This window comes from Hylobates moloch, unplaced genomic scaffold, assembly GCF_009828535.3.
Source record: "Hylobates moloch isolate HMO894 unplaced genomic scaffold, HMol_V3 SCAFFOLD_1, whole genome shotgun sequence".
Taxonomy (NCBI): domain Eukaryota; kingdom Metazoa; phylum Chordata; class Mammalia; order Primates; family Hylobatidae; genus Hylobates; species Hylobates moloch.
Genome location: NW_026652276.1, coordinates 224,945,367 through 224,957,443, shown reverse-complemented (window position 1 = coordinate 224,957,443; position 12,077 = coordinate 224,945,367). Strand labels below are relative to the sequence as shown.

The 12,077-nt window shown below is 38.6% G+C and overlaps 1 protein-coding gene across 1 annotated transcript; it reads right to left on the bottom strand.

Moving 5' to 3' along the window:
- Positions 1 to 231: 231 nt before the first annotated feature.
- LOC116809711 (olfactory receptor 6B1) lies at positions 232 to 1,167 on the bottom strand. The gene has a single exon (XM_032753580.2). It carries the CDS (start codon positions 1,165 to 1,167, stop codon positions 232 to 234), a length of 936 nt encoding a protein of 311 aa, XP_032609471.1.
- Between the last annotated feature and the right edge of the window lie 10,910 nt (positions 1,168 to 12,077).

Sequence of the window (12,077 nt, the reverse complement as noted above, 5' to 3'; positions counted from 1 at the left end):
TTTGGGGTCACAACCATCGAGAATTGTTTTCTCTAGCTCTCTAAAATGCGTATGGCCTTAGAGCACTGACCATATGCACAGATGCAGACACCCAAGCGCCTGAGATTGATGTAGACATGGTGATGTCATATTAACATGGGCAGTGTCCTAACTGAGTCATCAAAGGAGAAAGGATGGAGGAAGACCTATAGGCACCCACTCAGATCTTTCCTTCTAATCAACTGTAATTGACTAGTCAGATCTGCTGGCCTGGCAATATGCCAGTTTCTTCAGAGCTTCCTTGACCTCTCGGTTTCTTAGGCAATAAATGAAGGGGTTGAGAGAAGGAGTGACAATGGCATAGAAGATGGAAATAATTTTGTTCATGTTGAAGGCATGGATAACTCGAGGTCGAGCATACATGAAAATAATGGCTGAATAGAAAATGGTGATCACCGCAAGATGGGAGGCACAAGTGGAGAATGCTTTCTGCTTTCCTGTGGGCATGCATAAGATGGTGGCCAGAATGCATCCGTAGGACAGGACAGTAATAAAAAGTGGGAAAAGGAAGATGACCAGTGCCAGGACAAAGTCCACCAACTCAGCTATGGACATGTCTGTGCAGGAGAGATTAAGTACCGGAGAGATGTCACAGAAGAAGTGGTTGATGACATTGGGACCACAGAAGCTGAGGCGGGAGATGAAGTAGATCTTTGCCAGGGAGATGCCAAAGCCAATGGCCCAGGAACCAAGAGTGAGGCGGAAGCAGAGCCCATGGCTCATTATGGTCGAGTAGTGGAGTGGGCGACAGATGGCCACATACCGGTCATAGGCCATGGCGGCCAGAAGCACACATTCTGTGCACATGAGAGCAATGAAGAAGTACAGTTGTATCATACAGAGTGTGAAAGAGATGCCGTTGTTCACAGACCAAAAACTAAACAGTAACCTGGGCACAGTCACAGAGATGTACCAAGTCTCCAAGAAGGACAGGTTGGCCAGGAAGAAGTACATGGGCTTGTGCAGTGGCCGATTTTGCAGCACCAATAGGATGATGATCACATTTTCAGCCACTGTCAGAATATAGGCCACAAGGAATATCAGAAACATGGCTGCCCGCATACTCAAGCTCCCAGGGAATCCCACCAGAATGAACTTGGTGACTCGTGTCTGGTTCTCCACTTCCATATTGGGGACACAGGGCTTAGCTCTCCTGGAGAGGAAAAATCATTTGATCAGACTCCATGGCCCAGCTATATTTTTCCATCCTTGTCTTCTCTATCAGTAACAGTAACAGTTATCATTTATTAATACATATTACAGGTCAGAACGTGAACTGGGTACGTGAGGCACACAACGTAATTTAATTTCCGCATAGCCGTGTGTGTGTGTGTGTGTGTGTGTGTGTGTGTGTGTGTGTGATTATATCTGTTTTAAAGATGAAGAACTCGTGCCTTGGACAGGAATTAAGTAACTGACCATGTTGTCACTGGTAGCAGGGCAGGAATCACATTCAAGTCTCAGTCTAAAGCCCATGCTCCTTCTAATATCTTGCACTGTCTGACACCTTACAATTGCCAATTCAAAAAGATACACTTGACCTTCCTGTCTCTCCACCTACCCAGAGTTCTGGAAGTTCTTCCTTACAACTCCTTTATCCTTCACATGCTATTATTTTCATCTACCATCCCTGGAGATAGAGAGTAGCTGTCATCACCTATGAGGTACATGAGAAAGTGAGTAGCGGAGATTTGGGCTTTTCAGTATTAAAGACCTCCTGGACCTCATTCAAGTCTAAGGTCTGCCACAGATTTGCTATGACCTTGAAATCTACCCTCTCTGAGATTCAGTTTCCTCTTCTGTCAATGTGAATATTAATATTTATTCAGCTTATTTCGTTGAGGATCAAAATCCAAATGAGTTAATGTAAATAAAATTTTATATAAACTAATGGCAATAATCGTGAAAGGGGATTTTCCCCCATATTAGAGCAGTGATGAAGGTAGGAATGCACTAACAGGAGGGAGGGGAGGAGCTGCTGTGATCCAAGGCAAAGCCGTGAGCGAAATAAACATGGGCTCATTCAGGGAATCTGACATTCTTGGGAGTGAAAATGGGGATCACTGAGTGGAGATTTTTAAAGATAAGCAAACAAAGATAGAGATGCATTAGAAAATTTGAAATATTTTCTATGAAGGTTAACAGACACAACATAATACTAAAGTAATCAGGAGAGGTCCCTTTGACCTTTGAGGAGATGATATTAAGGCTGGGAAGGATTCTAGGACCCCAGCTCTTTGAAGGGCTGAGGTGGGAGGGAGCTGTTCTGAAGTAGGTATGATTGCCATGCTGTGATGGATAGGAAACGAGCCAAGGAAGAAGGCAGGAAGGCAGGGCCAGAAGGTGCAGACCCCAGAGGTTATAATAATCAGGGATCTGAACAGTGGTCTAAAAGCAGTCGGAAACAAGCAAAAGATTAAAGGTGAATGGGACATCGTATGATTTATGCAATGGAAAGATAACTCTGTCATTGCAAAATGGACTCCTTGGAGGCAAGAGTGTGAGCTGTGAGCTATGAAACTAGTTGGAGGCTACTCAGAATAGGCAACAGTGAACATAAATACTGTGGTTCCAGAGAAGTGGATTTAAGGTAAACGTTAGAAGCAGAATCTTTAACAGTAATTGGTGAGTTGGATATGGAAGGTGAGAGAAAGAAAGAAATCAAGGAGGAACCTCAAATATAGAGCTTATTACCCAGAGATGATGCTATTTACTAAGGTAGTTAGATGGCATCATTTTCTAACTATCTTACTATCTTTACTAACTGTCTTACTAACTATCACAGTTCAGAAAATCTTCTAATAATAATTTATTGAGTATTTAATAGGTGCTGGGAAGTTCTTTTCATGCAATATCCCATTTAATCCACAAAATAATGTTAATTAGACATCGCTATTCTAATTTCAAAGAAGACACTGTGGTTTAGATAGATTAAATAATATTTCCAAGTTAGACAGTGATAAAATCAGAATCATAAAGCCCAGGTCCGACTACAAAGGCATGTCCTTAACCACTAGAGTGAAACACACTGATGAAGAATATCACATTTTGGACTTACCAGTGTATTTTACATTTAAAATTTCTGACTATTTTAGGAAATGTTCTTTAATCCTGCTGAAATTTTATTATAAGCTGAGACTATTAGAGATGAACCCAAATGTTAAAAAGAAAGCAATATGACACAAGTACATATTCAATCAGACACACATAACAGAAATGAATGTATAGAAATGCTTGGTAAATGTATCTGAGAATAGATAATGATTGGATATGTTTTGGAATATAAATTAGGGGGAGGAAAAGGCATTTTTGGCAGATGAATCAGAGTGAACAAAGGCACAGAGATCTGAAATAGCTTGAAATTTTCAGGAACTCAACTCATAATTGCTGCGTGAGTGGGCAAATTGTGAGTGAGTGAATGAGCAGAAAAGAGATGGATGGGAAGAGAAAGAGAGAGACTCTATTGTCACAGACCAGATCATGGAATAGTGAGGCACTTAAGAATTATCCTGAAGTATAGACAATAAGTAATCACTGTTTGTCAGCAGGATGACAACATCCTATTATATCCTTGTTTTTGATGTGGGAGGATGGGTTAGGATGGGACAAGGTTGCCAAACCAGAGATTCATAGACCCATTAGAAAGCACCCTCATAGCAGACACTTAAAGATACACACAAAGAAGAGAAAAATCATTCTAGCTTATAACGTTTGTCAAAGAAACAAAGATGGACATATTTAGCTATACTTATTCACAAGTTACATAAGTTTTCACTTCTAGAGGAAGTTCTACAAGAAAAACAAAGAATTCCTTATTTCTCATTACCTAAATGAAGGTGCACTGGCACTAATTATTGCATATTGGTATTTTTATGTATCATCTTACTGCAAAATATGTAGAGCCTTTTTACTTGTAATAGTTTTTACTCCATTAAGCATACTCAAACATGTTACCCCTCATAACAGATTTACCACTGGTCTAGAATCAAACAGCTTTGTTTCTTATGCCTGCTGCTATGCACTTTTCTCCAATTTTGTCAGGGTTCTATACATACGTAGGTTCCAAGTAATTTGAATTTGATAGACATTTAACCTCCGTCCCTGCCAAGATAGCAGCAGTTTTTGTAGCCACCACCAGAAACAAGTTGCCAGGAAGATGCAGTGGTTGCAGCACAGGGATATCAGGTCATTGGGTCAATGGTAAGGATCTAAAGTTTGGGATCATAATCTGGGGCACTAATTTTTGATCCCACACCAAGAGATGTCTCCAAAGTGGCAAGAGGAGCCTGCTCCCTCAGCTCACTGCATAACTGGCTGCACTTACATTTCAGGAGACAAGAATATTATCCGGACTGATTGCTAGGAATTGGGAGTGGATAGAACAGAGAGGCATTAAACATTTCAGAGTTTAAATGTTGCTGCACTGTAGGAGCCTGAAACAGGGCTGCCTGCATAGTGAGAAAGTAATGCTCTGAGAGGGAGCACTTACCTTGGCACAGCAGCCTCTGATAGGATGAAATGTGAAAACAAAGCCTTCACCGATTCTAAAATAGGAAGAAGTAGAAGAAAAAGATTCAGGTATTGAATAGATGTGAGGAACCCACTTTCTAAACCTAGAAAGAGTGATTGGGTACAGATTGCCCCACTGCTTTCAAGCTGAAATCCAGGATAAGATGACAGAAGAGCCCTAGGCACCAGGACCACATCTGCATCTGATGTGGCACGAGGCTGGTTCGTCCAGCACCTTGGGACTAGGGTGCCCATCACCTTCCTGGTGAACACGGCAGTGATTTTAGGCACGCTGAGCTGTGAAGACCTTTGGATTCTGAGGGCTTTATAGAGTACCAAGACTTTCCCTACATATCTGCCAAGACCCAAGAGAAAAGAACCTTGACAATGGCAGTTCAGTTCTCTTGTGGGATCCAAGAGAAATTTCCATTTGCCCATTGTGGTGATCTTAATTGTTTTATATGTTATTAGTTCCATAGGATAAAAAAGTCTACTTATAACCACACACTTTGGAAAGAACCATATTTTTTGACAGATGAAGAGAAAAATGTACTGCAGTTGAATCTCTATATGTAGACTTTCGAATACTCTTCCATCTTTGGCTTACTTGAAACAGGATGATCATGCAAGTGTTCCAAATGTGATATTGATGCCCAAAGGAGACTGATATTAGTACATTTTAGTAAAAGTTTAAATGACAGTTTTTGTTTTAGATACTTATGTCAACTTGTTCACTAAGTAAATTTATCATGATAGAATTATTGTCACTTTGTCAGCCGCCTGTGGGTACCATTTGACCAATAGTTCACATTCTGGTACAAAGCTCTAGTGTACTAAAAATCACTTCTTCTGTAGCCAGCAGAACTCTTAAGTTGCCCTCTCACAAAGAAAAGCTATCAGATTCACTGTGATTTGATGCAATGGTAGATGAAGATATTAAAAGTTATAAACAATTCAGTCTGGAGAGCCACACGTGTTTATGGTAATCAAGCAAGCAGCCTTCAATACAATTTCTCTTGTACAATTTCTCTAGGACTGAAGTCTGAAAACCAAACAGTAGCAAATAAAAGTAAAGCATCTCTTTCAAATCTCCGGCCTTGATTTATCTCCAAGTCTCAGAAAAACTCTGACTTCTCTAAAATGTATTATTTGATATTAACCACAATTTTTCAACATGGTTTTAAGCTGCTGTGATATGGTTGTCACTGAGGGGGACCACATTTCTCCTCCAAAGATAGAAAATGTCCATCTACTGTGAGAAAATTCTGTGAATTACTGTGACAATCATTTTTGACTCTTGAAGTCAACATTTTATACAAGCTATTCTAGAATGGAGATATTTAGCAGATAAAAATTGGCTGTATTCTAGGACATGTTGACACAATCTTATCCTAGAATTCAGCTATACAGGCTTTCCTTGGAGTTTTTTTTCCTATACCAATTGGTTCCAGGTTGAAATCTTCTGCAGATTCCTGTTCAGTGTATATGGGAGGCAATAAGGAAACTCCAAGAACTTGTGTGTTGTGCCTGAGGTCCCCTGGCTATCTGCCTTCTTTTTTTGGAGTCCACGTATATTTGTTGTTATGTCCAGTTTTTTTTGTTGTTGTTTGTTTTTATTGTAAGGAGCATTTTATTCTTTATTATTGTACTCTGTTCACCACTGGTTGACACTAGTTCTGTTTGGGCACATCTCAACACTTTGACCATTGCAACTCGGTTTTAGCTGTCAATTGTTATTGGTTAGAGCCTGAAGGTCATTCAGAGGTGAAATCTTAGGGCCTTCTCAGGCCTTTTCTGAGCATGCATTCTGCTCTGGATATACACCTGGCTTTCTTAGTTTTCTGGCATACACCTGAGTTATAAAAATCCCTTGTTTTCCAATGTACCTTCTTCCCCAACCTATTTTCTTCCCAATCTTTTCTGTCTGTTGCTTGTTACCACTTTTATCCCTAGAGCAAGACTGCTGCAACCAATACTTTTGCTTTTAACTGCATTCAGCAAATGGCACCTAGGAAGCTACCCCAGCCCTGGGAAAACTCCCACTCAAGCAAAACAAAGGTAAGCCCTTCCACCAGCCCTTTAGTTGGCTTCCAAATGGTTAGAAAATTGTAACACATTTTCTTTGAGATAAGGTTCATATTGCTCTTTCTCACACACATTGTTAAATCTGCGCCAGAAGTGTGGGTTGTTATCTTCACAGCTGACGCCAATCTGGGAAGTGAGCGAGGATAGGTGGGTAGTTTAAATGCCCAAAACTCTGTTACTGCAATGCGGCAGCTTCTGTTTTCATTAATTTTTCCATTGTTTGTTTTAAACTTTTGGCTAGAATTCATAGTTAAACAAAAGCTAATTCTGACAGTTTTTGCCATCTTATTAGTTGTTTTTTGTTTTGTTTTATTGGAGACAGTCTTGCTCTGTCGCCCAGGCTGGAGTGCAGTGGTGCAATCTCCACTCACTGCAACCTCCACCTCCCAGGTTCAAGTGATTCTCCTGCCTCAGCCTCCCAAGTAGCTGGGATTACAGGCACCGCACCACCATAGTGGCTAATTTGTGTATTTTTAGTAGAGACAGAGTTTCACCATGTTGGTCAGGCTGGTCTCTAACTCCTGACCTCGTGATCCACCTGCCTCGGCCTCACAAAGTCCTGGGATTACAGGCATGAGCCACCATGCCCGGCCTTATTAGTTGTTTTTATGGAGCTACGAAGAAATGGAATTCCTTACTTCATTATTTTAATGGTGTGTTTTTTATATTTATATGTGTATGTGTGTGTATATATATATATTTACTTTATATATTGTCTTTGCCACTTGCAACCTTGCCAAACTCCTTTATGTCTACAAGCTTTATTGTAGTCTTTATGTTTTATGTATATAATGACATTGCCTGAAATTTAAAATTGTTTTATTTTGTTTTTTTCTCATCTGTATCCCTATTATTTATTTTTTCCTGACCTTATGATTTTGGCTAGGACTTTCAGTTGAAGAGAAATGATGAATATAAACATACAGGTCATTTTTTTCAATGTTAGAGGAAAATTAGTCTTTCATCATGTTAGCTGTTGTTAGCTGCAAGTTATTTGTTAGACACCATCCTTGGTTAAGAAGTATCTTCTATAACTAGTCTTTTAGAGTCCTTGTCATTAATGAGTATTGAATTATATTTACTGTCTTTTCTGCGTCTGTTAAGATGATCAATTGGTTTTTCCTTTTAGTCTGTTGATAAACGAAATACATTGATTTGAATTAGTTTTGGATGTTGAATCAACATTGCATTTCCTGCATAAACTCCCTATGGTCATAATCTATTATATTTTTGTAACTTGATGGACTTGATTGGCTAATATTTTATTAAGAATGGTTGTGTGTCCATGAAGGTTATTGGACTCTTTTGTTTTTGTTTGTTTCTTTGTTTTGAGACAGGGTCTTGCTGTGTTGCCAGGCTGAGGTGCAGTGGCACAATCACAGCTCACTGCAGCCTCAAACTCCCAGGCTCAAGTGATCCTCCCTGTAGGGAAAAGAAAGAGAGATCAGACTGTTACTGTGTCTGTGTAGAAAGGGAAGGCATAAGAAATTCCATTTTGCCCTGTACCCTGAACAATTGCTTTGCCCTGAGATGCTGTTAATCTGTAACTTTGCCCTAACCTCTTTACCCTAGCCTCTTTGCCCCAACCTTGAGCTCACAAAAACGTGTTGTACGGAATCAAGGTTTAAGGGATCTAGGGCTGTGCAGGATGTGCCTTGTTAACAAAATGTTTACAAGCGGTATGCTTGGTAAAACTCATCGCCATTCTCTAGTCTCGATAAACCAGGGGCACTGCGGAAAGCCACAGGGACCTCTGCCCTGGAAAGCCGGGTATTGTCCAAAGTTTCTCCCCATGTGATAGTCTGAAATATGCCCTCGTGGGATAAGAGCTGACCGTCCCCCAGCCCGACACCCGTGAAGGGTCTGTGCTGAGGAGGATTAGTAAAAGAGGAAAGCCTCTTGCAGTTGAGATAGAGGAAGGCCACTGTCTCCTGCCTGCCCCTGGGAATTGAATGTCTCGGTATAAAACCCGATTGTACATTTGTTCAGTTCTGATATAGGAGAAAACCCGCCCTATGGCAGGAGGCGAGACATGTTGGCAGCAATGCTGCTTTGTTATTCTTTACTCCACTGAGATGTTTGGATGGAAAGAAACATAAATCTGGCCTACGTGCACATCCAGGCATAGTACCTCCCCTTGAACTTAATTGTGACGCAGATTCCTTTGCTCACGTGTTTTCTTGCTGACCTTCTCCCTATTATCACCCTGCTCTCCTACTGCATTCCTCCTGCTGAGATAGTGAAAATAATAATCAATAAAAACTGAGGGAACTTAGAGACCGGTGCCAGTGCAGGTCCTTGGGATGCTGAGTGCCCGTCTCCTGGGCCCACTGTTGTTTCTCTGTAGTTTGTCTCTGTGTCTTATTTCTTTTCTCAGTCTCTCATCCCACCTGACTAGATATACCCACAGGTGTGGAGGGGCAGGCCACTCCTTCACCTCCCATCTCAGCCTCCTGAGTAGCTGAAACTACAGGTGCACCCCACACTTGGCTAATTTTTTTGTATTTTTGTAGAGATGGGGTTTGCCATGTTGCCCAGGCTGGTCTTGAACTCCTGGGCTCAAGCAATCTGCCTACTTTGGTCTCACAAAATGTTGGGATTACAGGTGTGAGCCGCTGTGGCCAGCCTCTTTTCTTACATATTTGGTTTTGTTATCAGGTAAATCTGGGTTCATAAAATAATACAGTCAGTATTCTTTGCTATTTTCTGAAAGACTTGTGTAGAAGTAGCACTATATTATCCTTTTATATGTGGTAGAATTCATTAGTGGAGCCATCTGGACCTGGATTTTTCCACAAGGCAGATTTTTAACCATAAAATCAATTGCCTTCATGGATAGGGAGTCAGGCTACCTATTTTCTCTTATGTGGGCTATGGCAGCTTTTGATTTTTCAGGAATTTAACTATTTCACTCAAGTTCTTTGAATTTTGGGTATAAAGCTATTAAATATTACCTTAGTATTGTTTCTAATGTCTGCAGGATCTGTAGAGATGTGTTCTCTTTAATTGTATGTGTCCTTATTTGTGTTTTCTCTCTTTGTTTTGATCAAACTAGGGATTTTTCAATGTTATTGATCTTTTCGAAGCTTGCTTTTGATTTCATTGAACTTCTCTACTATTTTTCTGTTTTTCCTCATCATTTTATATTTTATTTTGTTTCTTCTGCATCTTCTGTCTTTAGTTTTATCTTTTCAGTCTAGTTTCATAAGGTAAAACTCTGAGTCATCGATTTGAGACATTTCTAACAAAAGCATTTAGTGCTTCACATTTTTCTCTAAGCTCTGTTTTTTGTTCAATTTGAGATATCTTTTTCTAATTTTCTTTGTGATTTCCTTGACTTATTGATTAGTTAGAAGTATAGAGTTTAATTTTTATACATTTGGGGATTTTTCCAGAGGTTTTGGTTTATTCCTTATTTCTTATTTAATATCACTGCTCCTTATTTCTAATTTAATATCATTATTTTAAAAGAAAATATTCTGTATAATTTCAATTTCAAATATGTTGACATTTGTAGTCTTCTATTGCTGAGTAGAATTTTATAAAAATGTCAGTTAGGTTAATCTGGTTGATGGTGTTGTTCAGGTCGTCCATATATTTGCTGACTTTCTTATCGTTTACTTGATCGATCAGATACTGAGAACATTATGTTAACATCTTCACTAATAATGATGGGTTTGTCTATTTCTTTCTGTATTTTAGTGCTATTATTAGATTGTTAAAATTATTATATTGTCTTGAAAAATCAACTCCCTTATTATACAATATCCTACTTTAATTCTGGTAATATACCTTCTTATGGGAATTTATTAGAAATTATTATAGTCACTCCAGCTTTCTGACATAATGTTGCATGGTAGATCTTCACTATCTTTTTACATTTAATCAATTTATTCTTTTATATTAAACATGAGTTGATTGATTGTAGAGAGCACATAGTTGGGTCTTTCTATTCAATTCTACATGTTGTTCTCTGCTTTTTAATCATTGTGTTTTAGATTATTTACCTTTACTGCTATTAGAGTATGAAGTTGTATTTAAGTGTACCATTTTTCTATTTGTTTTTGTTGTTGTTGTTGCTGCTTTTGCTTTTGTTTTCTTTTTCTACACTTTTACCTTTTTATTAATTAATTAATTTTAATAATTTCATCTTATACCTAATATTGGCTTATTAGTTATACCTTTGTTTAAATGTGTTTAGTAGTTGCTCTAAATTTTAAAACATAATTTATTTTTATTTTTATTTATTTTTTTTCAGACGGAGTTTTGGTCTTGTCACCCAGGCTGGAGTGTAATGGCGCAATCTCGACTCACTGCAACCTCTGCCTCCCAAGTTCAAGCGGTTCTTCTGCCTCAGACTCCTGAGTAGTTGGAATTACAGGTGCCCATCACCATGCCCAGCTAATTTTTATATTTTTAGTAGAGACGGGGTTTCGCCATGTTGGCTAGGCTGGTCTCGAACTCCTGACTGCAGGTGATCCACCCCCCTCAGACTCCCAAAGTTCTGGGATTACAGGCGTGGGCCACCGTGCCCAGCCTAAAACATAAATATTTAGTCTATCATAGTCCAATTTTAAATAATATTATAGTCCTTTACAAAATGTGTAAAAATATTACAACGGTTCACTTCCATTTTTTTCCCTCTCATCTTTGTGCTATTGATGTTGGCATTTATTTCTAAGTGTGTTATAAACTTCACATGTGCTATTGTTGTTGGCATTTATCTCTAAGTGTGTTATAAACTTCACAATACATTTGCTTTTACTCCACAATACAGTTACTACTTTTACTTTATTCAGTCAGTTCTTATTTACAATTAATAAAAATAAATATTTTTTGCCTTCATTATTTTTGCCATCTCTGGCACTCTTGATTTCTTTTGTAGGTTCAAATTTCCATTTGGTATCACATTTCTTCTTCCTGAAGAACTTTATTTAATATTTCTTGCATTGCACTCACATGTGATAAAGTACATCAGTTTTGTTTACACGAAAAAGTATTCCATGCTCATATTTGAAAGAAATTCTCACTGTGTATAGATTTCTAGATGAGAGTTTTTGTTTTTCTTTTCAGCATTTTAAAGGTGTCCTCCTTTGCCTTACGCTGTGCCTCATTTCTGATGATAAATGGGTTGTAATTTTATCTTTGTATGTGTGTATAATATTTCTTTTTCTATGCACATCTTCAAGATTTTATTTTAGTATCTGAGTTTTGGCAATTTGAATATGATTTTTTTCTCTATCCTGCTTATGATTATCTGAATTTCTTGAATCTGGGATTTCTTTCATTGATTTTGCAAAACTTTTAGCCATGATATCTGAAAATATTTCATTTGCCTTGTTACTCTGTCTTCTTCTCAGACTCAAATTAAACATCTGTTAGATTATTTTATGTTGTGGTACAGCTTGTTCTATTTTCATCCATTCACTCTTCTCTTTCTATTC

Coding starts and splice junctions, on each gene's coding strand:
- LOC116809711 (XM_032753580.2), bottom strand. CDS start 1,167: ATGGAAGTGGAGAACCAGACACGAGTCACCAAGTTCATTCTGGTGGGA.